This window comes from Diprion similis, chromosome 4 (assembly GCF_021155765.1).
Source record: "Diprion similis isolate iyDipSimi1 chromosome 4, iyDipSimi1.1, whole genome shotgun sequence".
Classification (NCBI taxonomy): Eukaryota; Metazoa; Arthropoda; class Insecta; order Hymenoptera; family Diprionidae; genus Diprion; species Diprion similis.
In genome coordinates, this window is record NC_060108.1 from 12,453,547 (window position 1) to 12,480,538 (window position 26,992).

The following is a 26,992-nucleotide window of genomic DNA, read 5'->3' on the forward strand; positions in this document are numbered from 1 at the left end:
CCAGGATAATTTTGGGGCCGATTGACATTGATACGTTACTGAACCTGTGCTGTATTGAGTGGTACGTAAGTACGTGACGATAATGCAGCTGTGCAATTTGTAGTCAATAGGAGCAGAGTATGATAATCGGATTATCGGGTATTGTGAGCATGCAGCGGCGTTCGATTCGAAATTAAGTTTGGTAATATTAAGAGCCCGAGACGCAATCTTATTTCGTCTAACGGTGGACGAAATAATGAAATCACACAGCAATGATCATGCTTCATTTTTGTTTTATAACTCACACATCATAAAAGATAAATCATTTGTAAGAAATATCAAGATAGAGATGAATATAATCGAATGCATGTATAACAAGACGCGTGTATAGGTACGTAATTTTTTGCAATTTTAAATCATGTTCAATGTAATAATAATCATCCAGTAGATCATTCGCTTGTTACCCCAGCATCGAGATTTTCTTAGACTGACTCGCGGTCAACGTGGAATTAGCGCAAAAATCAGCTTTGAGTGCAACCGAAGTCGAAATGTGTTTCCTTGTGGAAAATGAGAGTCCCCTTAACATTTTTTCCCCACGTTTATATTCTAATTTAATCGAGTTGTGCTTGGGATTCGAACTTTTCTAAAGATTTTGGCATACTTTTGAGAAAAAATTAGTTTCTACCGTACAACTATACAACATCAAATCCAAAGTGAATTGAAAAGACTGATGAATATCGAACTGCGCGTAATGAATAATTGTTACATAGAAATATTTTTAAAATTTCGTATGTTAGAGAAAAAACTGGCCTCTAATTGTGCGGTTTAATAACCACGTATTATCTTCTTTTTCTTGAGTTGATGCAATTTTTATTCTTCTTGGTCAAGAGTCACTGACTTACAAACTCTCTCGAAGTACTTCCGCATCCGGTTGACCTGGTTCTGTAGATCGGACAGAATTGCGTCCAGTTCCTCGGAAAGATTTGTCTGGTTTGTCTTTTCACTGCTGAAAAAATCGGTGACCTCGAGGCCAGGAACTTCGTCCTGAATCGGAGAAATCGGCGCTGATGAATCCTCGTATCCTGAGCGATAAGAAAATTTGTTTCAGGCGTCATTGACTCAAACGCTAATATCTGACGAGTAATAACATCAATTAGAACAAATTATAAAAAAATTCTTATCAAGCCTGCGCATTTATAGTCACGCACTGGATTTTACGTGTCCGACATCGCCTTGGCCGTCCTGGTCGTAGATCTCGAATTTTCCAACTTCGTCAATGAGTTTCGTGAAGCTGATGCCAGTTTCCAATTTGTTCAAGAACGGGATCGTCGATTTCGCGAGATAGTTAACGGTCGGCTTGATCCTCGAGCTTTTTTCCGCAGAAACTTCATCCAGGATGAACTTGAGCTGCTGAAGTTGATGTTGACAGATAACTTGAAGCTGTTCAAAAATGTAGCGATAATTAACTCACCGCTTGTTCTCCGTGATCTGCATGCGTGAATTCCGTCGCCGATTTCTCAAGTTTTTCGATCTGCGAGATAATAAAAGACCTTGGATCCTCTGGCTCGATTGAAATTTGCATTTCTAATTCGTTTTTCGGTTCCGTCAGAGGTGCGTCGGTGAAAGAATTCGGGTCTTCTGTAGCTGGCAGCATCTCTATCATCGAAATATCGAATGAACTCTCTATTGCAAGATCTGAGTAAACTCTGACTATTTTGAAGAGATTTATCCGTTCAAGATGACACTTGGTGAACAGTAAATTTGAAATATGATGGCGAACACTAGAAGAGTTTCAAAGAATAGACATCGCCGTTTTCTATGCAACTATTTGCAAGAATTACGTGACAATTATTATCGACGAACGAAAATCTCAAGTTCATGGGTTTGAAACCGGAAAACGATACTTGGGTTACAGATGTGGGTGGGAAAATGGAAAAAGAAACTCACGTGGTTCCTCAACGCTTGAATATGGACTCAGAGATCGAGATTCTATCTGGAATCGTACACGAGTTTCAAAAGTCAAACAGAGGATATACACTGGAGACATAAAATCGAAAAAAAAAAACTGTTTCAACATACCCCTACAGCTATGGCGATGAAGAAAGCAAGAAAATACTTCATTCTTCTGACTCAGATTATCTTTTATAAATTAAGCCCTGTAGATTGAAAAACGATTATAATGCAATTGATCGATTATTGACGTAGTCTGAAACGTCGTCGAACGAAGAACTGGACTTTTATACCCACCGGATGATTGCATGGAATGTATAAAGGTCTAAGCGATGGTATGCCATTGCTTTGACAAACATGTCAGGTAAGTAACTCGCATCAAACACTGACTGGGAATTTATTCTTGCAGCTCTCTAACGACAGCAATTGTTTATAGTAACTCGAAAATCATTGTCAATTGGTGACTCAGTATCGTTAAACAGAAAAATTTTCAATGTATACCGTATACTTTCCATTAAAACAATATATGCTCAAATTCTCAACAATAAATCGTACGAGGCAGATTTCTTTTTATCCGTTTGAATTGGAATCTTATTTGTTCTTCTACTTTGTAAGAGCTAGGGAAAAATTAACAGACGATGAGATAATTGAAAGTATTCAGGATGAAGCCAATTTTTGTTGAATTTTTTTTTTTTGAACTCAATGAAGTTAAACAGTTATTTTGCAAAAACTGAGAAATTTTCAACAGCGAACTTTACTGTGAATTCTATGTTTGAAATATGCCAAATTTTTTCAACAAACAGCATATTCATTCGCAGTAAATTGTACTCAACTTTCTATGTATACAAATCGTACGTATCACGTTAAACATGCACTGCAATCCTGTTTACAAATTATCAATGAGAAGCAACGTGATGTTGGCATTTCTGGCCAAGCTAGGATATTTTGAAACGTTTTTTTATCTGCGGTTAGCTATAACTCGTAGTTTATTCTTTAGTGCTACGAACAAAGCGATAATTATCAGCGAAGTCAAAACTTGGAAGGGTCAATATTTTGAATGGCAGATATATCGAAATTTCAAACATGCAAAAACAAAATAACGAATGAATGCTAATCAGTGATATTGATAATTATTATCATTATAGTATTATTATTTTATCAAATGCGGAAATATTTTTCAAATAATTGTTTTTCATTTGAAACACCAGCTTTTAGCGAAATCTGTACCAGGATCAACGGCCCAATTTCTAACATTCCTCCTCGCTATCAGAAGAGTTAGAGCTTGACCACGCCGGAGTTGATGTCGGAGCATCGCCACGAAAGTCACGATGCATGCAAAAAACTTCCGCACCGAAATTAGCTGCAGCAGTGATGTAGGAGGAGCAGACCTTCAGGGAGTACGGAAGAGTAGAGTAAGACAAAATTTGATACGAAATTAATATGGAAAAAGAGTCACTATACTAGATAAAATAATTGTTAATCTTGAGGTAAGGCATGAGTAACATAAGGTAATAAATACGTTGATAAAAAATATAAGGGGCATTCCACGCGACATTGACGTCCGGCTAGAATCCCATTGCTTACGTTGAAAGGGTTTTCCCTAGTTTTGGATCCTAAATAATTCTTGACTTCACTTGAAAATTTTACTGAACTACGTTCAAATTGTGAAAAAAGCGTGATTTAATTTTCAGCTGGATGTATTTTTTCGTTCGCCAGCGATAGATTGTTAAAAATGAAGAAAAATTCTATGCGTTAAAGAAAGTTTTTAGTTATCAGGACCTTCTTAAAATCAAATGCGGACGTCAAATGCTAATAAAAAATAGTTTAAAAACAGCTATCATGATACAGAATAATTCCTACGTTATTGGCTTTTGAACTCTATGGTGGCGCCACCCCGTGTGCGAATATCTGAAACATTCTATTTAGGATGGAACAACAATTTATACATTCAAGAATATACATAAATAAATTGATGGCTAAAATCCAACTAAAGTGAAGTCAATTTTATCCGATATTTGTGCGTTCGGACAGTGCATATTCATCAGTAGAAATTTTATCGAAGGGGAGATGCTGATCAACGATAAACATAATATTTATTGTGGAAAAAATAACCGGGAAATAGGCCCAAGTAACTGTAACAACATTACTGCTTATGTTTTACAAACTTCAAACATGAGAGAAAAACCACGTTTAAGGAAGTAGGTGAATAAGAAAGGGTAAACATCAAACATGAATTAAACTAATATTAACGTAACATAGCACCAGCCAAGTAAGATTGAAATTTTTATGACATAACATGGAATTGAAATACTATTACTTCAAAATTGATAAATTTACCTTTGAGAAAGACGAGGAGCGAACAGCATTGGACACCAATATCAAGACCCGAATGCCGGTTACGAAAACAACCCAGCATACCGGAGGGAAATATTTAAATAACATACAAGTACAAGAAAAATCAGTAAGAAACTGGATAACATTTCTGAAATAAAAGACGCACTTCACTAACAAATCACACAAATAAAAACTTCACACATTACCGGAAACAAAATCGTAAAAGCTGTGCATTTTTGCTCGAGGAACATCGATGACTTAATAGAAGAAGAAACGGTTAAAGGAAATAAGTAAAACGTAAAATAATATAGTAAAGTAAAAAATGGTGACTAGAATAAGAAGCACAAATAAAAGATCGCAAAGACTTTGTGGAAAATACGCATCCGATATACGGTTGTGTATTGGCGAATAAAGTTGAATTAATCAAGTAGATCCTGCTAATCGTAATTGATTTTCTGGGACACAAGGCACAAGCTTCGAACAAGCGAAGTGAGCAATATCAATCTGGGCACGAGCTTGTAAATTTGAAGAAAAGAACTGTCTCCATGTAATATGAACAATATAACTGGTGACAGTGCTGATGTCATTTTTTGGACACTGACTTAATTCGTGTAATATAATGAAAGAAAGTGATGTTTATGTGTTTCATATAGTTACAGGTTCAGAACTAAGTGAAAATATACAAATTGGTCTTATCATTAGACTACTTTGAATTGACGAATTTACCGTAATGTTCTACTTGGGCCAGCAGACTCGGCAGTGATCAAAATCTTTGAGTCGGCCCAGATTGGAATTTTATCAGGGCTGGTCAAGCTCTACCAGATCAGTTTTTGGAAGACAATTAATCAGATTCGTTGGACTTTGAAATTACGTAACGAATTATTCATTTAAATGTGCAGATAGAGAGAGAATGCTACCGCAGATGAGTAACTGAAGTCTGGCGGCAGATATCCATAAAAATTAATACACTGCGAAATAAAATTTCGAACAATGTTAGAGGTTAATCGCCGTACCTTGTCAGAAATCATCTGATGCTTTTATCACAACGAACGTCAAGGTCTGGCTTTGTCGAGTTCCATCCGGCAGGTAAATTCTCATCTGCCTGGAAGCAAGACAAACCGGTCAAACTCCTACACGGGATTGCTTTCCGCAAATACCACAGTCGTAGGTGTTATACCACCTTGCGGCCATCCGCCAAGCATGCAAACTGGCACAATTGCACAGCGACCGGGATCGCTTGACCCAAGTTCAATTTTTACAAAAGATTATCAGAGCTCAGAAAACGATATTGTCATTTTAGAAGGTAAGCAGTAACGGGGAACGATTTGTAAAGCATGTATAGAAACTCGGATTGACTCGTTAAATGTTAACGGAACAGAAACAACTGATTAACGTAATTGACGAGAATACACTTAGAAATAAAAGAGAATTCATTTTCGGAGTCAACATCGAGGAAAATCATGTAGAAACTGGCGTCACTATTCATTGGAATCTTGATCACATGGGAAATCAATGGAAACGATTACACTCAAAGTTGACGCAACAATTTCCGGAGAAAATGACAGAATTTTTTAAGAAGATGAACAAAAAACAAGAAACTCTTCGAACGCGAGCACTTCACGAGTAAGGTCCGGATAACGCAAATATACCGAGAAGCAAGTGCGCTACGGAAAGACCTGCCAGAACGGTTCAAAGACATTTCTGTCTCAGATATCCACACACTCTTGAATTCTGAGTAGCTTTAAGATTATCCCCATTGGCTGGGGCGTGATCAACTGCAACGACGGATATGCAACTGTAACTGTCTCTGAGTTTGAAGTTCAACATTGTAACACGGTTCGTCAAAATTTGCTACAGCTATAAGCGACATTCGCAATCCGGAGAAATGGGTGCCATTAATTTCACTAAATAAGTATGAAATAATAACTGCGAATTATGGAGTATTGAGTGCGAGGAAGGAGATTTTATTATTGCCACCTTACCTTGCCCATGTGACTGACCTAGCTCGCATTTTGTACTGGCGCCGAATTGTATTGTTCGAGTCGAAGTCTTCCAGAAGTCGAAATTCTCAAGTGAGAGCCGGGAAAAGTTTAATAAAGCGTAATGATAATCATACGACCACCATACCTTCGTTTTTTCCAATTAATCCTTGCCCGCTCTTGTACACTAGTATCACACACACTCACTAAATGCTTTTCGATTCACTTTAGAAGTGGTCCATAAGTCGAGATTGTAAACGGAGAAAACTCCAGAGTACTCCCTGCAAGTTGCGACGTATGAATGAACCGCTGATCGCAGCGGGCGTATCGATAACTCGAACACGTGTGTTTCTAATACCTGATGTGACACCCGCGCGAGAATTTAAACTTTGACCAGGCTCGACAATACAATCGGGCTCATTGCGGAGATGAATGAAGTCTACCTCGTCACAACACCTAGGGTGAAACTTTAGCAACGAACTGCATTCGCCCTAGAGCCTGTGCAGAAGCTTCCCGAATAGATGAATCCAACAACGCGATGTTAACCTTAGAAACCCTTTATTCCCTTCGAAGTCCTTTCATTTCGAATTGACATGAAATGTCTTGAAGTTTATTAGTGAAATACGACCACTGGAACTTCGGCAATCCTTTCAAAGAAATGGCTATTTGGTGAAACGTCTTAAAAAATCCACAGGAGAAAAGGCGAGTCTGAACGCAGCACCATTTCATTGATAACGCTCATCGTTAGACCTCAAGAGAAATAACTTGAACTATGACGAAAGTACAACTTACTGCAATATGCAACTAAACTTTACACAAACCCACAAAAACGTAAATAAGATAGTGAAAAATGAAGAAAACAAGGTTATTACATTTAAAGTCAAGCCACACAGATGATAAAAATATAATCACCTTGACACCAGCGACAGCTAAGAAGAGGGCATAGCAAGAATATATACAAGATCCATGTACCGAAGTAAAAAATTTCGGAGCACTTTCCAAAAACCATAATATAATAAATCTTATACGAATACGATAAGAACCTTTCTGTCTATGAAATGCGGCTACGCTGAACGAAAATCAGAATATCGATCGATGTTCGTCGAAGTTGCGTTTGAAATTTTGATTCATAAGTCACGTGAAAACTTGGGCTGCGAACAATCGTACGCATTTATTTCAACCTTACCTTAAATATTCACTGGATTGGCCTTCGTAGTCTCCGCAGTCTTTGCTGTCAGGAACGGACGAATGTTCCTGTCGTCCGTGATGTTCTCTCTTGTTGCCTTCGGGTCTCTTGCCATCTTTGCTGCGGTGGCTTAGAGATTCTCCGCAGCCTTTGCGCTTGTCGACTGCGAGGTGATTATCGCCCTTTCGTATCAAATGGCCAATGTGATTACCTGTTGGAATGAGTGCAGGTGAGATTCACGAAAGTTCAGGAATGCCAAAGTCTGATGAAATCTGACAATAAGACTGGAATATGGAAATGATACATGGTACAAAATTGTTAGAATTTTCACAAAATTCATACAGATTTTCGTAACCAAAATTTGGCTAAATGATCGGAGTTGATTTCAAGACAGTACACATTTGCGACAGAGTAATAACAGAAGTTGTATCAAGAAATGGTTCAGATAATTTCAATTTTAAATTCACAAATTTCATTTTCTTCAAGTTCCTTTTACGCAGCGATCGCCTTAACTAATACAAATTTCGATAGAACTGAACTCACCAGAGGGCACCTCTTCACTTAAAGTGATAATAGTTATGATTAGCAAACCAATGACGAAATAATTCGACATTTTTGTTTAAAATCGGCAGATCCTCCAGCTGTATAGCAATGAAGATTTTGGTTGCAACTGTGCAGATTCAGGATGGCTGCTACGCATTTATAGACAAGTTTGCACACGCGATTGGCGATTCCATGATAGAATTAGTGATTTATGGATCAGGAAATAAAATTACGCGGGAATTGAATGGCTGATCGATGTTAAACGATAAAAATAAGTAAAGAATTAGCATATAATTTTTACCCTCATGTATTATGTCTTCCGCGATACGCTGCGGTCCTTAAGAATATTTAGAATAAACAAATATGCGGCGTGTATTTTCTGTGAAATATGAATGAAAGACTCGTTTATTTCCGTATAGTCGTTCATTTTTATGTTCTATCATAAAGAGTCTCAAGAACTGAACATTGCAATCGTGTGCGGCTAATTCGGTCTTTATAGTCAATGTGTTTTTTAACCGATTATTCAGCTTCAGACATTGAGAATGTAGGTTTTATCTGCGTATATTTGAACCACGAATCATCAACGGGTGTCAGCTCCATACAAATTTTGGCGACTTCACAAAGCGTAGTCCAGTGTACTGTGTACCGATTCGGTTCTTGAACATCATGACGCCTTTCGACGAGTAGCGTAAACGGCGTAGCATTGTAGCAACAAATAACACGTCGATAAAAGAAAATCATCTCATCAGAGTGTTAGGAACACTATTTTTGAAGATAGAATGTGCAGGTTTGCATTATCAATAATAAAAACAAGTAACTTTTTACCAAAAACAAATTATTGTTTCCCTCACTGTATCTTTGAACATACAACTGGTTTACAGCAAACAGATAACAATATGGGATTCATAGGGTGTAGCGTTACAAAGTTCATGGTTTACCGAATGTCGAAAACCTTGTTGTCATGCTCTGCAGTAAATTCGGAATGACTCTTGCTCGCTGTAGAAAGGATTTACACAGAAAATCTGTTTGTCGCATATTTATGTGAATATTAATACATGAATCAATAGCTATTTATGTGGCATGCCCGTAAACCGCCTGTTTTTTTTGGCAAGGATAAAGATTTCAGGACGAGCTGATGGCGACCCGGAAGCGAGTACTAAAATTATCCGAGCCAAAAAACGGTTTACGGGCATGCGACGTACAATATTTTTTACGCTATGGGCATTGAAAAGCAAAAGGAAGAGTGAGGTTATGTCGCGATCTCTTCGACGAAGCTACTTTATTCGACAGTTTGGGATGCGCACTTCGAACTGCGCATCAAAACTGTGGAATAAAGACTTTATTCCGCAACTTTTTTCGCTGCCGTATAAAGCGTCACTTTACCGAACGAAAACTGCCACAAAAAGTAGACTTTTCAATGCCCATGCCGTAAAAAGAAATGTTTTTAGTAATATTGCGGCAGGACACAAGACTTTTTTGATGATTCGTTCATTTTCATCCATTCTCGACAAGGTTCGTTAGATTATTTAACTTGTCTTAAAAGTCCTTGAATCTCGAAGCGGCAAATCCTTTTACACTGTAATATCTACGAATTATGAACGCTATTCCGCACTACCACTGCACTAACAATCGATTGTGAATGATACTTTATACCCTTGTTACGTCCTGAGAGGAACGTTGCGAGTTGATTCTGATTCGCTGTGAAATTTAGCTTATACTCTTCATTTACGTAGCGTAATGGATTTGTTGTACAATATTTGAATAATAAAATATCAAGTCACAACTAAGAACAGAACAAAAAAAAAAGAAACAAAACAATAAAGGAATACGCAGATATTTATGTGTATAGATAAAACAAAATTAGGTTCGTGTAAATAGCAAAATTAAATAAATATATTGTAAAAATAAAAGCACTCACACATACACATTAAAATAACAAAAAAAAAAAAAAACGTTGATAATAATAAGTATAACAAAAAAAATAAATAAATAAATAAACAAATAAAATAACAAAAATTGTATAAAATAGTCTTTTCGATAACGTATCTGTCGGTCCGTGATCAGTTGATTTTTTTCAGATAGATATTTTCCGACAAGCTCGTCGCAAATTGTTCAAGACTGGGACATAGGCGTAGATATTTGTTGATATGAATAGAAAAAAAATACAAAATATATATTGCAAATTGTCGTAAATTTAGTGACTTGGCCAAGTTCTAATATACTGTCTTCACTATGTCACGTCTATGGACCGACTGACTAGCTGAGCGTGTTCACTGCTCAGCTAATCCTCATACACTGTATTTGTGATATACATGTATCGTCACAGTAGTTGATATATATGAATATCGGAAATCTGCTGATCAGCTCTTAGGTCTTCTCGTTCAGCTCACCCAAAATTCCAAGAGTTTGTTGTATTTGGCTCGTGCCAATTATTACTATGCGTGATTGAAATAATTATGGATGACAACACTGGGATTAATTAAATACACGTTTATTTACACAATCTCCTCGAGTTCTCAATTTCAGGATTAACAATAGTCATATAAACTGGTGTTATTCACCCATCACAGTCAAAAACTGTTACCAAGTCACGGAGCTTCTGAGTTAATTATTCCATATGACTTGATTCCACGATTTCGATAAAGTTCTGATCTTTTCTCTATTCTGTTCAACGTCTCAATTCCTTCACTAACATTCTCTTTACGGTTCGATTTCTTCTGTAATATTCTAAATCGGAGTTGACTTGGTAAAAAAGTAGGAGGAGTTCTAAAGAATCGCGGTTTCTCGCTGCTCTAGAATAATTGGTTGAGGCTGGTTAATCGTTTCGGGGTGAGATTCCTGATTAGTATGCATGAGACGGTTGGCTTACGAAAGCAAGCGGTTTATAGCTAATTTGTCGCATCGTTGTTAAAACGAAGGCGTTTCCCTAGCTCTGAGAATAAGAGCTTCTTTGTTAGATTTCATTATTCGATCCGATTATATATAATTGATCTTTTCTCCTTCCATCACTGCTGTAAGATACAGATGCTACTTTTTTTTCGGAAAACTTATCTGGAAGCGTTTGTTCGCTCAAAGCAATCAGGGCAGCCATCCCCAAAATGCAAACAATATTTATCATGGCATTTCAATCACGATGTTCAACGGTGAAGCGAAGCTGTAGTCTCATTTATTTATATTCAACGTTTCAAGGAAAAAGCTTGAATATCATGCGACTGAAGTTGGTAACGTTATATTGTGACGATTACCGTTTCGAGAAAAGTCGTTAAAAACAGTTTTCCAATTGTAGGAGAATCTGATCATGCGTTAAATTATGATACGGAAAAATGTATGAACATATTTTGAAAACTCAACTACGTCGGTAACAAATGAATTGCGTAACAGTAATCCTCCCCCCCCCCCCCCCCCAGCTTGCGGCCAGCGTTTCGTTACGTTAACGTTACTAACTTCACTCTTCAGCCTCTTTGAATATCTGCGTCAGAACACCACGAAAATAGAAGGCAGAAAAGCAGTTACAATTACCAATAATGACACTAATTGTGACACGAATTAGCGAAAACGTGACAACTGAGCACGAAATAGTAATATAAAAACAAATGGGTGCCTAACTATCTCACTGAATTTAACGAATTATAATGTATAATCTCTGTATAATCGTCTTTATTGAGAGTCAGGAAGATTATTTTCTATTTTGCCACCTTACCTTGGCCACGTGACCATCAGATATGCTCGCAATTTGAACGGCACCGGGTCGTAAAATTCGTTCGAGGCTCCCGGCAATCGTATAGTTTAGCAAATTTCTTTTGAGAAAGAATCGTGGAGGATTTATGGTAGTAATTACACAGAATATGAATTAACACAGTACCTTGTTTTATTTCCTTTTTCGTAGATTGACGAACACCCACTCACTCACTTGCTTCTTTCACTTTTCTTACTTTTAACTGAGCACGTATTACTCTGTACATCGGTGGAGAACGAAGACTGTTGCTGAACGACGTGAACACAACTCTACGTGTAAACAGTTTGGTTACAAGAGCTTCGCGAGTCTTTTGTCTGTCATGGCGTCCGGCGCGCGTATTTAAAGGGGTGTCCTGGTCGATTTCGACGTTCGTGTACATGTCTCCAGATATCGGTGTCTACTTGTTTTAAACGCAAGAAAGGGTTTAACAGCCCTATTCTATACACAATTATGCATTTTCATTTTATTTGTTATTTCCAACAATGAAGAAATGACACGAAAACTACGAGTTTACTATTGCGATTTCTTAGTTTTCGTGCCATTTCTTCATTGTATCATCTAATAAAAATTTGTTAGAGTCTTTTTTGTTCAGAATTGTGTTTGTAATGGGAATGTTAAAATCTTTTTACGTTTGAAACACGTGGACTTCGATATTCGGAGATATGTATAATGATTGTCGAAATGAACCAGGGCATCCTCTTAATACGCCAGACCAAGCTCGACTGTAATCTTCAAAACTTTATAAAGAGGCGAATTAGATCTGCCTCGCCACATCCCTCCTCTCTAGAGTCGAACTAGCTAGTTCCCCCAAATATTGGAGCCTCCGACCTTCTACTCAGGCACTCTGGAGTATCGCAATTTTCTACGCCACTTATTCATTGGGTATTAATTCCTGGATATACACAACCATTACAGTCTTAATAATTTGTTGAATACAAAAGAGTGCTATAAAGGCACGAAGTACTTAAAGTAATTTGTACTTTGGTTACGAGTGGCTTTGAGCCGATCAGTCTCTTTAGCTATAAAGTATAGGTACTTGAATACAATTATAAGAACAAAGGGACAATCTTAGTAATAACGAAATGATAGAGTTAATTGGAAAGAAGTTGCACAAATTCAACGATAAATAGTTTGAAGAAATAAAGTCTGACTTGGAGCGTTTTGCTCCCGACTACAAGATAGACGGTAATAGAACTTTATATTGTCTCCATTGACACTAGAAAAAATCTGACTATGATTCGAATAAAGTGCAATAAACTAATCGTAAGCCAAACTAAACTGATACAGCAAATAGTTATACTGAAACTACAATCAGCTAAAATAGTTCAATTTAATTTATTGAGTTCTCAGTTCTGTCTATTGTTATGGACAGGACCGTGAAGGTTAATAATTTTCGTTTTATTGCATTTCGTTTATTTCTCGCGTTATAGTTTATTATTGAATTTGCTAACGAGGGACACTATGAGAGCGGCGATTGAAATAAGACGATCAAAAAGCCACAAGGCCGACGCCACGTGTACAGGGGTTGCTGAGAAGTTTTGAGACAATATCACGATCTTGTGACTTGAAACTACCTCGTGACGGATATCTGTACATGTCGGGAGAAACACGAGATTTGGTTTAGAGATCGAGGTACGACGGCGCACAGCTCTTTTCGGCAGCACTATCGCGTATAGCCACTCCCCCCTCCCCCCCATACACCCTTCGTACGGTAGTACCAAGGGCTATATAAGGAAACGAGCAGCAGCGAATCGAGGCCATTCGAGGCAGAATTCTGACAGTAATCAGCTAACAAACAAAGCAATATTACATGTCAACTTTAAATAAATATAAAATAAAAGTTCAATTTTGTGTTTAATTTCTTTTGTTTGTTTTTTTGTTCTTGTCACCCACAGCTATGGTGATAGTTATTTGTGACGTGATGTTCGTGTCCATAAGATTCATGATCGTCCCGGTATCTGCAGTAAAAAATCGCAATGATTAGAAAAAAAAAAAAAAAAAAACTTACACATGGGGAGCGGTAGTCACAGAAATTAACATCAATATACTATGTTTAATAAATGCATTTTCTGTACACATTTCTACAGTTTTTTCGTGTAAAATTGAAACTATTTCATACTTGGTTTTCATTTTTACATCAAGTTTTCACGTTAAACAACATCGTTTCGTTTAATCCAAAAAACTATAACAGTATAAATATTGAATTGATATGACAACGGCGTTTCTGTCTGTCCGTTTATAATATGTGGCCAAGCGGAATGAAGTTCAGCGTCAGATTTTGAATAAAGAACTAGACTCTCCGATTCTTGCAATAACCGACTCGTTCTGTTTTTCACACACGTGCAGACTCCTTGCGAATCAGCTGTGCAGTTTTATCGGTGACATATTTCATTTCAAGTCCCCTTGAAGCTTTGTAATTCGTAAAAATCGCGTAAAGATTGACTTGACGGCAGGACAAACGTATATTAAAGAAGATTTTAATGAGCACACAGTTTTATTTTCTTCAAATTCCATTTACGCAGCAATCGTGAATTATTGATTTACGAATCAGGGAAGAAACCAGGAAGAGGGGAAGGGGGGGGGGGGGGAACGGTTAACGATCGAGATAAATAAAAAATTCGGATAAATCGCAAGCATATGTTTTTTTATTTCCACGCATGACGTCTTCAGCGAGGCGTGAAGACGTTTCGCGATGATGAAGGGAAAAGAGTATGCAGTGTGTATTTCATTTAAACGAAATTAAATGTAGGACTTGTTCGTTCTTCTTTACTTGGGTTTTTTGTTTTTATTTTACCTCAATAAATATCGAGAATTGTGAACATCCGCTGCTGATCCAGTTTATCAGTTTATATAACGATCGCGATTCGTAAGCGATTACTTAGTTTCAGACATCGAGAATATAACTGTACAGCTGACCTTGTTCTTGAGTTCAAAAAATTTGCCAACCGTGAAAGTACATCCAAACTTCGGGGGAAAAATATTTCAGGGAAGTACTGCAGAATTAATTATACAATAACTTGAGAATAGAAAATTAATAACCAGCAGCGTCTTAATAATTACATACGTTTGCCACATTCAATTTAAATCGTATCGATGTTCCGGGTCAACTGTTTTCATCAATCCCTTAGCTAGATCCTTGAGACTTCTTCAACGTATTCTTCGTTCTTTATAATCAATCCCAATACTGTGAACGACACAAATAAGAAACGTCATTATACGTTTGAAGCGCCTACGCACTCAGAGAAATTACTAAATGCAAATAGTTTCGTTTCTTTGATTGAATCAAATATGCATTCTAATCATTGCATGGAATAAAAATGGTTCATGATAAATTTAAACAATTTATTTTTCTAAGAAATATGTGTTCAGTCAACGGTATTAGTAATGTCAAATACATCGCTCACCCAGATATCGTCATCCTTGTTTTTGTTACCGTCACGGTTGCCTCCTTCGTCATGTGTTTGTGTATCGCTCGATTTGGTTTTATCAAACTCGCCATTGCCTTGACTTCTATTAGCCCAGTTGTCATGTACATAAAAAAAAACATACGAAGTTACAATTTTTCGACATGTACCACTATTTTCTTTTTCTAATAAAAGAGCGAGGGATCATTGGTAGTTTGAATCCAAAATTTCGACCAGATTCTGCATTAACTTCGGCTTCGACCTTGAATTTGAAGGGAGATTCGCTTTTGTTAAATAACTTGAATATTTTCAACTTTTGACTAAAATTTTTCCAACTAAACTGGCAGATAATTTCATTCTCTACAACGATGGTCATTACATTTTTTTTTTTTAACTACGATTGAGATTTCCTGACTTTGGCCTGAAAATCGGAGGCGAAATTGAATTCTTGAATTTTCTCGTTTGTTATCAACTTTAGAGCATAAAAAAATGTTAACAATCTTTTAGGGAACGGAATTCAACCCTTCTCCTCTTCCCCTTTACCCCTCACCCTTTTCCACCCCAACGATTAGTAATAGAAAATAGTGGTAAGAAAAAATTGCAACCTTAAATGTTTTACAGTGGCGAATCAAAATCGATCAAAACAAATATAAATAAATCTTACATACTGGCGAGCGTATAATTATAGCCTCTGGCATTAAATCGTTTTTATTACATTTCATTCGTATATTTCTAATGTTTTATGGGTAAAATTGGATTTCTATTTCTTATCAAAACATTTGTAACTAGTGTAAATAACAAATAAGTATACATAAAGGCATTTCAACCCATATGAGCAAACAATGCTTATCATTAACGAAAGCCAAATACTATCTTTATTTTGCAAGTATAGAAATCTGACAATTATTAATATACTATGTAATTCATTTCAGACAAACACTTCGATGTGAGTGTCCATGAAATATGAGTTTACTCCTCCTTCATTATCAGAGTTGTGCTTGAAATTTATGAAAATTAAACTTCAAAAAATCGTGCACGATTATGTCATCCTTACCCATGTAACAATGGCTCCAAGCCTTGACTGTGAGAGCCTACGGAGTCTTCGCGCTTATGAAGTTTGTGCGCCGAAAAATATCCGTATCTAGCTGTAAGCAAATTTTATTTTATAAAAGTTTGAAAAAAATTTAGCTGATAGAAAGTTCAAATTCGCACTTTATTACGTTACGTATTCGTGGCGGTACAAATAAAGGAACTTCATTGGGAAGAGCTTATATTGGTTATAACAAGAGCTGTATTTTGTTTTTTTCTTTTATTTGCATAAATTAATTAAATATCTATAGCAACACTTACGATTTGCTTGATCGCTCATAACGATAACGGTTAGGATCACTAAAAGAAAGATGAAATACTTTGACATTTTTAGCACAAAATCAACGCGATATTATATATACTTCCACTATATAACAGCCAAGAGTAAACGTTGGGTATGACTGTACCGACTCAGGACTGGTTTCGCTTATTTATAGTAAATTTCTGGCATTTAATTCGCTGTATATCGCGAACTCTTATACATATTTGCATATCAATAGATATAACGGCAAATAGCCGAATATCGTAGGCGAGATAATTATATTTACTTTATACAACACAGTCTACAGGTGGGACTTCCTCAGTTTCGTTAAAAACAAAATTCGTTTTCCATGTCTTTCCCACCAAATGTCGCGAATTACGAATTATGACCATCGTCGCCGGTTCAACCTCCCATTAATATGCTGCTGGTCAAGTCTTCAATGATAAAGTGATACCAGTCTAGGTGAGCCGACACGCAGTTCAGGGAAAGTAAGTATTTTTAGCTACAATGATTATATCCAATGGACTGGAGTTGGTCCCGATCAATTCTAAGCAAAAATATGAGAAGATTCTTGAAAAATTCATGTGTTTTTAGAAAAATCAGCGAATTCATTTTACATAACATAAAAAAAAAAAAAAAGTTTCCCTGAAGATTAGCTAAACAATGTTTTGTTTAAAAAATTTATCGATAACTTTTTGGTATTACTATTATTCAAATTTAATTTTCATATCGTCTTTATTGTCGTTGATTTTTTTTCAGAGTTTTATCATCGTCACACACTTATGCAAACACTAACTAAACTCTTATAGATGGAGGTTAGGTTAGGTTAGGTTAGGTTAAGTTAGGTTATTTCAGGCTAGCTTCCATTCCAGTAATGAGACTTATAAAAAGTATCGTATGTGGTATAGATATTCAACGTCCATTTTTATTTATAATATTTCCTCTTTTCTTAATTTCCAAGATTGCGAGTTTTTCAAATTTATGAGACAATATGCAGTATAATTACTGCAGGAAAATAGGTAGAAGCTAATCGTAAGACGTGTCCAGGATTCTTATAATTTACGAATCGCCATTTCCGTCCGAGAAGAGTCAGGGCCGAAGTTATAATCGCACTTTATCTCCTGCCGAGTCCACCCAGCAGCCCTGATAGTCCTGAGAGTCCGCCGCTTCCCAGGATCCCGCTGCCTCCAATTCCTTGTCCTCCAAGTCCACCGATTCCGCCATTTCCGCCTCCTTGTTGCCCTCCTCCTTGGCCACCTCCATTGCCCGAACCTCCACCGCCATTTCCGCCGTTATTGCCGCCATTTTGAGCTAAGGATAAAAAGATGAAGGCCACGTCAATTTTGAGTTGGAGATTTATTATTATCAAATAATTGCTTCTTCCGATACCGATATTTCAAAATTAGGGTATCAGTCGATAATTAATCCGATTCCTAGTTGCAGATTATTATAGATATCTCAACTATTTTCGTTTTTTACCATAAACACAAAATATGGTTTCGGATACCAAATGAAAACTATTTTAGTACAGCTTGTAGTAGCGGCAAGCAAACAATCTAATGTTATTATATTGTTATGTGATACTTTTCTTTACGACAATGCTTACTTGTAGTAGGTACTTTACTTTCTTTTAGCTACTGCGATAATTTTATCTTTGTGCAAAAACCGTACAGAAACAGATTCAATATTACAATAACCGTAAAATGTAGCGTTAGCAACTATGATCACACTAAACATTCACTTGTTACAGATTTCCTTGTTATCGGAACAATATTTGATTCCTTATTATAATAAATTTATACATTTTACAAGAATTTTCTAGTAATTATATAATAAATGAAATTTTTTCCAGTGCATACGCTTGATAATCAATTACGTATCATTCTCGTGTGGATTCGGTAATCCGAGATAAGCACCAAAACTTTTACTACCATTGAAAAAAAAACTGAGATGAGAAGGATCAGCGACGGGTTCTGTAACGAGTGTTAAATATCGATGATAAGGATCTTCAGCTTGTAGAAGATCTCGAGTGGCTCGACCGCTACCGGCTGTATAAAAATTGGACAAGTAACCACGAAATAGAATTCAGTATGAAAACTGCGCAACGAAACTTGATTGAAATTACTAAATAACCGTGAGACATAAAAATGGAGGAAGAAGATCCAAATGATAGAGACGAGGAAGAATCTCTTCGTGTATAAGCAGAATTGATGATCGAAATAATTCGCTGGACTAACTAATTATAGTCTCACTGCAACAGAAAACGTTTCACAAGCTTGGGCAAGTCGAGTTAACTTGTATCAATCTCGGTATTTGAATTATCAAAAATCTAGCCGTTGCAATAAATTTTTTCACCGCGATTATGTTAACACTTAAATATCGCTAGTTCAGCGAATAATTTTTTTCCATATCACAGAAGAAGTAAATATGTAATTGAAAAAATTTGTGTCATAGAAATTGTACAAATCGAGCTAAATTCTTCACCAAAATATTAAACCGATGCTTCACGACTGACAAGAAATTCCATTATAATCGACTCTCTCAATAAGGCCGCCCAGAGTCCATAACAGCTATATACGTTACTTTCTTCCAAAATTTCACTTTTATTGCCAGCCCTATTCAGAAAGTCTTTTTGACAATCAGCCGCCACTTTTTATTCGGGAAATATGGTTTTTCAAGCCCGTTCCAATCGAAACGGACGATTTAACAATAAACCAATATTCAATAATCGTTGAATACAATACAATAATTATCAATAAAACATACCCATCGCCGAAGAAGCGAAAAGCACGACGGTGAGCAAAAAAATGGCAATCATCTTTGTCATTTTGAAGTATGCAAATGCAATTCTGACAACACAGTTTTAGCAAACTGCTGAATATCCGTCTGACGATTTCTTCACGATCTATTCCAGCTTTTATACTATTTCCCTCAAATTCGTTTCGCTATAGTTTGTTAGACCATCGGCATAAACTATTTTTATTCGACTTCCCTTCTCGTCAGTCCATTTCTCCCTTATACTCACGGTATTTTGTCAACAAGTTTTTACCCGGTTCCTGCCTTCTGCCAGCTCCGTTCTCCGGATGAATTATTATATAAATACGTGCGGGGAATCCCCGATTTAATTGTATCTGCTTCTTGTAACCTTGATTTCCAGTCGAGCCGAACGACGGATCGTCGATCGACTGGAACAAAATCTAATACCTACTCACGACGTAGTTGGTGTGATGTTAAGTGAATGTATCCTGACTGACTGAGAGATGAATTATCGCAGATTGTAAGGTTTTAATCAACGAATCAACGCTAAATCCTTTAAAATTGTTTTTCATCAGATTATTTTCGAAAAACTGGAACAGAAGGTTGAATTGCAATTCTGTTTTAAAGTCGTTTCGATACGATTTGTTTTCAACTAATTGCGTCACGTTTATGAACGTATTTGATTGCACTGAAAACTGAGTAAAAAATCTGAAACTGACAGGACTTGGCAGCCAAATGAAAAATTTCTGGAAATATGAAATTTATGAATTACAAAAAAAAAAGTATATTATAAACTGGGAAACAAATAATTGTTTATTTAAAAGAAATATACGTTCGGCGCTATAACATTGAAAATCGATTTATTTCCGGTAGAACCGAACATTCGAATTAAGCAGGACATGGCAATTTTTCATGCTCATCATTTCCTTGTAAAATCTCATAAGTTTTAGATATTTTCGTCGATCCGTTTCCGAGATCATTGTGGGAGGTTGTCGGACAGACCGAGATTTTTCAAAAAACTTGATTTCGGATTCTAGAGGTTAGAAAACGTAAAGATTCGTTGAAATTAAAAAAAGCGATTTTCGATTAAAGCCAATACTCTACTTATATTACGAAACCTGATGAAAAGCAAAAAGTTTCCTCTGTAACAGTTACTAGAAAATTTTAATGCAGGTGTATCAAATATATTTCGAAACGGTGTAATTTTATTCTACAAACGGCCACCGATTTAATTCAGCGAAATATATACGATTTCCAGGATCTCGCCTATTCGCAGCGGTTTTGAATACCAAATTCTCGCAGGATTACGGAAAAAATAATTTAAAGTATCCCACCTGTGCACAAAGTTGTTAAAAATTGATTTTAATACCAAAAAATTAAGGAAATTTGATTTTTTCAATATGGAATACCAGGCTTGCTTGTTATTATAATTTTTCGTTTACGAGACGTACTCGCTAAACGTTTACGTGCCCTTAGTGAGCCCGTGGTCGTATTTTATTTTTTATTTAAGGATGTATGTGGGACACTTTCCAGCTAAAAATTGTATTTGATCAGAGTTTTTGAACTTCGCGATTTAATAAAAATGTGAAAAAATTCAAAAACATTTGGCATGCTATAATCGATAATTATTAACATTCATATTACTTTGTGCACAGGGATTTTTTAAATTATATTTTCCGAAATCCTGAGGAAATTTACTATCCGAAACCGCTGTGAATAGGCGAGATCCCGGAAATCGTAAAATTACTTATTTTTCTAATTAAAAAGGAAATCAGGAGGCTGTCGGACTTGGAATAAAATTCTAAAAAAATTAGAGACATTTTTTTTCTAGATTTGGGCGATCTACGACCATCCAACATTGAAATTTAAAAAAAAAAACCATTTAAAACTCAGTGTACGCATATTTACAACTGACACGTAAATTGAAAAGCAGGTACTTTCGTCATGAAAATTTTTGTGACACTGATCTGCTTCTAGTATCTAAATTCAGAATGGTCGTAATTAGGAACTTTGGCTTTTTAGCAGAGAAATTCGTGTGAATTTCTTGCGACTGCGCAAATTTTTTACCAGAAGAGTGAAACGCTGGGACTGAAAGGCTTTCGACCAGAAGAGATGTGATTCAAGAAACAGGATTTTATCAATCGAAAAATTTATTACCAAACCGGTTATTCCCGGGAAAACCTTCAAATAATCATGTGTCCTTCCTCTGGTATATACGCTGCGCAATATAGCAATTATAAAAATAAATAAAACACATCACATGGGACCGAGTCTTGGTGGAATTTTGCGTAAGAATGTTTTGTATAAAAAAAGCGTCAAAAATGTCGTATAAAAAAACTACAGTATGAATCTTAACTACCTAAAAATCGTTTATTAACATTCATTAAAGGTACGAAGTAGTTTCTCCATTTTTAACGCTTATCTTTCTTCAGTTTATAATTTTTGTTGCAAGTACGGCAATAAATATATCCACCGTATTTATAAAAGAAGCTATATCATCAATCATGGTAAGTATATACAGAACACGTAACTTACACGTGAAATAAACTTTTCCTGATTCTGTTTTTCCATTTATTAAGTTGTCTTACATTTTTGATATTTATGTTGCATTGCGAATACAGTGAAGATTAATAATATAAAATAATAATAATACATTGAAAATAATAATATTATGCAGAAACTGAGGTGAAATATTTGAAGAATTATTTTCATCCTTAAATCCTTATTCTTGCAGGAGTCCTTTTTATTCTTAGGTCTTCATCAGCTTCTCAAGGAGAAACCTTGACGGCGACGTCGTTGCAACTGTGGATTCATTTTCTGCCAATTCCACCGCCGAATCCTTCCTCCACAAATCCTTCATCGAGAAATCCTGGACCGCCTCTACCTCCACCTCCACCTCCACCACCGCCGAATCCACCAGGTCCTCCTCCCCCTGGACCTCCGAATCCAGGTCCTCCACCCCCACCGCCAAATCCTCCAGGTCCACCGCCGCCTTGGGCTAAGGATCGGAAAAAAACTTGATTATAAATAATGGTTTCGACAAAGAGTAAGGTGCTGAATGAGAAATGGTGAGCACGTCAAGTGCTGGCAGTTTTCGACGTTTTTATGGGCCTACAAGCCGTGGGAAAGCATTAATCATATGCGATATGCAGAAACTACAAACGAGCTATAGAGCATTGACTCACAGCGATCAATCATTTGTAGAATCTGAAATAGCGGATCGATATTTGCGATGTGAGCTGCATGGGATTACGATTATTATTATTGGAAAAAGACAAAAAAAAATAATCTAGTGATTAATCAATGAGCTTAAAATTATTCAAGTTCAAAGATGAGGGTTAAATACTTGTTTCTAAACCAATTGCTAAGAGAAGTGGAAACACAGATGGAGATTGAAATTCGCAGTTAAAACTGCGTCACATAATAGCTTGAATAAAATTTGGAAATTGTTGAGAAGCTGCTCAAATGAAAACGTTTAATCGAAGGAGAACATCAAAATCAAAATGGCAGTAGACAATATCCAGATCAGTAACCGTTAGAACTATTTTCTTGAAATTGAAATTTATGAGGTTTCATTGAATCCAACAGTCTAAAAACTTAATTGATATTCCTGATTTGAATACCTACCTAAATTATTTATGAACCAATATTTCATCTAAGTAAAATCAGGAAGATTAAAGAATCTTATTTTTTCACCTAACGAATGATCGATAAAGACGATTTAGGCACTCACCCATCGCCGATGGTGCGATTAGAGCGACTGCAAGCAGAAAGATCGTGATCATCTTGAGCATGTTGAAATCGTCGATATATACCGATGCGAGGGAAGTTTTGGCGAACCGATTCGATCGAATGATCTTCAGTCGCTCTATTTCGACTTTTATACAATCCATCACTCCTCATATAACCCATTGTCAATTCGTTACGCGGTTACGTTGTACACACTGTTAGTTTTCTTTTTCCACCTGTTCCACCTTTTTTCCATGTCACTTTTTGTAAGCCTAGCTATTGATACGTCTCTGCCACGTGACTTGTTAAATAAATTAAACTCGACCAGGGATTCCAGGTTCGATTGTCTTCTTGGCTTTGGTTTCTATTAGAGCTAAATTCAACGTTGATCATCGATAAGGTGAAGAAAATACGCAAACCGGAAGTAAAAAGTAGAGTCAGAGTATTCTGGCTGTCTGAAATCCCAATCTAGATATCTCTTGAGAGAATATTTGTAAAACGATTCGACAATCAGCATGATGTGGTATCCAATTTGTAACAGTTTCAACGCTCCTTTCAACAATTGAAAACACTAAACAAATTTTCTTTCAAAACTACTTCGACTCAGTTTGTCACGAGGAAATCGTAGCATGTAATCGAATCATTTTGAGGATAGTTTGCACTTCGAGTTCACGATTGACTCTTGCTGTTTACCTGAGAATTTTCTGACTGGCGTAAATCTGATAGTAAAGTTCTTCGTAACAATGAATAGCATTGAGGATTGAAGTTCGTGACCGGAGTTTTGATTAATGAAAAATTCGTCGATTTTTGGCCAGAGAGACATTTTCTTTATTTGCGCAGAAAACTTATTTTTGCAACGTTTCGATGGGGACCCCCATCGTCATCAGGCTACTGTGTGTATACAAAGAAAAAACAAAATTGCTTGATGTTGCTTGTCTTTGTGTTATTATCTATGAGATATATATTAGTTAATAGATACTAACACAAAGACAAGCAACATCAAGCAATTTTGTTCTTTCTTTGTATACACACAGTAGCCTGATGACGATGGGGGTCCCCATCGAAACGTTGCAAAAATAAGTTTTCTGCGCAAATAAAGAAAATGTCTCTCTGGCCAAAAATCGACGAATTTTTCATTAATGAATAGCATTGTCAATGACCCTGTAATTTCACGTTACACTCAAATTGCTATTTTAGCGATCACCGTATTAATCAAAGGAATCTATTCACGCGAAAAACAGCTGTCCTCCAGGTAGAAAGGATAGCACAAAGCGGTACCTGCCTCGCTAATTAAGAGTTACGCAATCACTCGTACCTATAAGTATCACGTCATCTGATACAGTATCGTTCTAATGCTCCTTTCTAATCCCTTCCATAAAAATTTTGTACATCCGGAAATGACACAAACTATTCTTTCTTGACGACATGTTTCCAAATTATGCATTACTCAGCACTGAAGAACAAGGAAACTACTGTGTGATCTTATGAAATTGTAACAAATTTCATCGCCCAAGCTTCACGGTCAGGATAAGATACTGATATCGTTTCTTACCTGATTTCCTAATTCTTAAATGTTGTCTACTTACGACAGGATGTAATAAAGAGACGATTGTGGGTGGAATTCCACAGGGTATGGACTTGACTTTGACCATGGATCAAGAGACCCGGATCGCCGCGGGTAAAAATCTGTGAAGCCATGCTTAAGCCAGGCAATGTAAGGCTAAATCCGATGCTGACGTAAGTGATGAAAAAATGCTTACTTAATCATTTCGGTCAACAGCCGAGTGATGTGACTATAGTTTTGTTTGAATAATTTGTAAGAATGCATAAGACATATGGATTCACAAAATTGGTATTAAGTAAAACCATCTCTATGCTTTTTTTCTGATCAAATCGATCCTGTGCGCTGAAAAGTTAATTAAAAATGAGCCCCAGGCAACGAAAAAAGGAAAGGAAAAACACGTGGGAGGATGGATTGCATTATCTGATCTATCCATTTTGTTTGTTTCAAGTTTATTAGCGTGATAAGAAAAACAAAACATCCAATATAAACATCTGCAGAAGATTAGATTTCTTCAGGTTCTAATCATACTTCCGCTTTGACTATTTCCTTACGAACTATCCAGAATCCGCCATTGCTTCCACGTAATACTGACGATCCTCCACCTTAGCGTTGGCTAAATCCTGCGATCCACGTCTTACTACTGTCCGAATCCTGACGATCCTCCACGCTGCAGTTGACCAAATCCTGACTGTCCACCGCCTTGTTGCCCTCCAAATCCTGACGATCCTGACGATCCTCCTCGCTGCCCACCGAATCCTGATGATCCTCCCTGTTGCTGTTGACCGAATCCTGACTGTCCACCGCCTTGTTGCCCTCTAAATCCTGACGATCCTCCTTGCTGCCCACCGAGTCCTGATGATCCTCCCTGTTGCTGTTGACCGAATCCTGACTGTCCACCGCCTTGTTGTCCTCCAAATCCTGACGATCCTCCTTGATTGCCGCCACCAAATTGGGCTGAAATTTGACAAAGATTTGTTAGCGAGTACTTTCGAAAGCAAGGAAAAACGATTTTTGTAGAGAAGCAATTGATCAGTTTTCGTGGAACGTACGTAACGGAATTGCATCTTCTGCCACAGTAACATACTTTTCTGTGGCAGAAGCTTTGTCTGTTCTTTAAATCAAGAAATTAATAGAAAACATATATTTAATATTCATAAATTACATTTTGAAAGCGATTTTCTGTCATTTTTCACCCAACGGCAATGTTATTGGGTTAAATTATCCTTTGCTCTAAACAAAGATGGGTTATAAGATACTCAATTTCTGGTTACTCTGCTATTTTTAACAAAACGCCACTTTTATAAAACTCCGTATTCGCAATGCGGTTTTCAATCTATTCAATAATACAATTCATTTCTAAACTTCGACTATGAGCGAGTTTAAACACAAATTTTTACCATTTGATACAATTTATTCTTTAAAAATCCATGATATAAACTAAACGCAGCTCAGTATGCAGCTTGTGTTCATAACCCTTTGATTAAAATATATAATGAATACGACACCAAACTGGTCCACGAAGCAAAATATCATGCAAAGAATCTAAAAATATCTTTTCACAATAATGATCAACCATCATGGTGTGAAATTTATTTATTTTCCTTTCAATGGATCACTTGATGCACTCGCATTATAACATTAGCAGCTGAATAAAGTATCAATTTTTTCAAAACTTACGCATTGCGGCAGCAATCAAGGTGATGGTAAGTAGAATGATTACAGTCTTGATCATTTTGAGAATATGAGGATCAACTACGCTTGCTTAAACGGGACCAGCAATAATAGTTCACGTTGTGTCTTGATATAATAAAACTGAGCAGCGCGTCTCCGATTTTATACTTATCTGTCTGCCCCTTCCGTCGTCTAAAATTTACTTTACACACTGCGTGATATTTGCTAACACATGTGTGCGTCAAGCACTTACTATTTCAAATCCACAACAGGGAGCCGTGTTTTTTGGTTGTTCCGTAAGTCCCGTGCTTGAGTTTGATCCTCGGTTCTCGGTATGATGATTTTTTTTTTTTTTTATTTTTTACAAAGAATATAGCAACTTTTTGCTCACGATTATGCTCCAGGGGTCCATGTCTATATTTTGACGAGCGATCCCAGCGTTTTGTATAGTCATCGACAGCGAACAGCGATCTTCGACGATGACAGACTAATCTGAGTCCGAGTTAAAGGAGCCTAATTAAAATAGCACAGCTCGCAGCTCTTACGACTGTACCTTTCATGAGTCTAAGATCATAGATTGGACAAGTATTCTATGAAATCGATTTCTGCCTGTCTTCATTCGCCATGGTTTGATCTCTTCTTGCTATCAATATGCCGGAGGATGGCGTGTCCATGACCTTTGGTGAGATTTGAACGTTCTAAAACCAGCCACAATATTATACAATTCGGTACGTCAAGAATTCATGTTTCTGAATGCCTGAAATTTTCACGCCAGATAACTGTAATTAAGAATGTTTAAATAATTTCCA

General features: G+C 36.6%; 3 protein-coding genes across 3 annotated transcripts; all 3 read right to left on the reverse strand.

The window, feature by feature from the left end:
- Window positions 1-849: 849 nt before the first annotated feature.
- Window positions 850-8,041, reverse strand: LOC124405899. Its single transcript, XM_046881168.1, has 5 exons — window positions 7,972-8,041; window positions 7,429-7,639; window positions 1,451-1,760; window positions 1,188-1,419; window positions 850-1,061 (listed from the first exon to the last, which is right to left on the reverse strand). Exons 1-5 carry the CDS (start codon window positions 8,039-8,041, stop codon window positions 850-852), a joined length of 1,035 nt encoding a protein of 344 aa, XP_046737124.1.
- A 9,502-nt stretch (window positions 8,042-17,543) lies between these two features.
- Window positions 17,544-19,347, reverse strand: LOC124405136 (acanthoscurrin-1-like). The gene is made up of 2 exons (XM_046879788.1): window positions 19,229-19,347; window positions 17,544-17,773 (listed from the first exon to the last, which is right to left on the reverse strand). The coding sequence occupies exons 1-2, from the start codon at window positions 19,287-19,289 to the stop codon at window positions 17,577-17,579; spliced, it is 258 nt and encodes an 85-aa protein (XP_046735744.1). The 5' UTR covers window positions 19,290-19,347; the 3' UTR covers window positions 17,544-17,576.
- Window positions 19,348-25,149: 5,802 nt separating this feature from the next.
- LOC124405900 (keratin, type I cytoskeletal 10-like) lies at window positions 25,150-26,347 on the reverse strand. The gene is made up of 2 exons (XM_046881169.1): window positions 26,190-26,347; window positions 25,150-25,466 (listed from the first exon to the last, which is right to left on the reverse strand). The coding sequence occupies exons 1-2, from the start codon at window positions 26,242-26,244 to the stop codon at window positions 25,150-25,152; spliced, it is 372 nt and encodes a 123-aa protein (XP_046737125.1). The 5' UTR covers window positions 26,245-26,347.
- Between the last annotated feature and the right edge of the window lie 645 nt (window positions 26,348-26,992).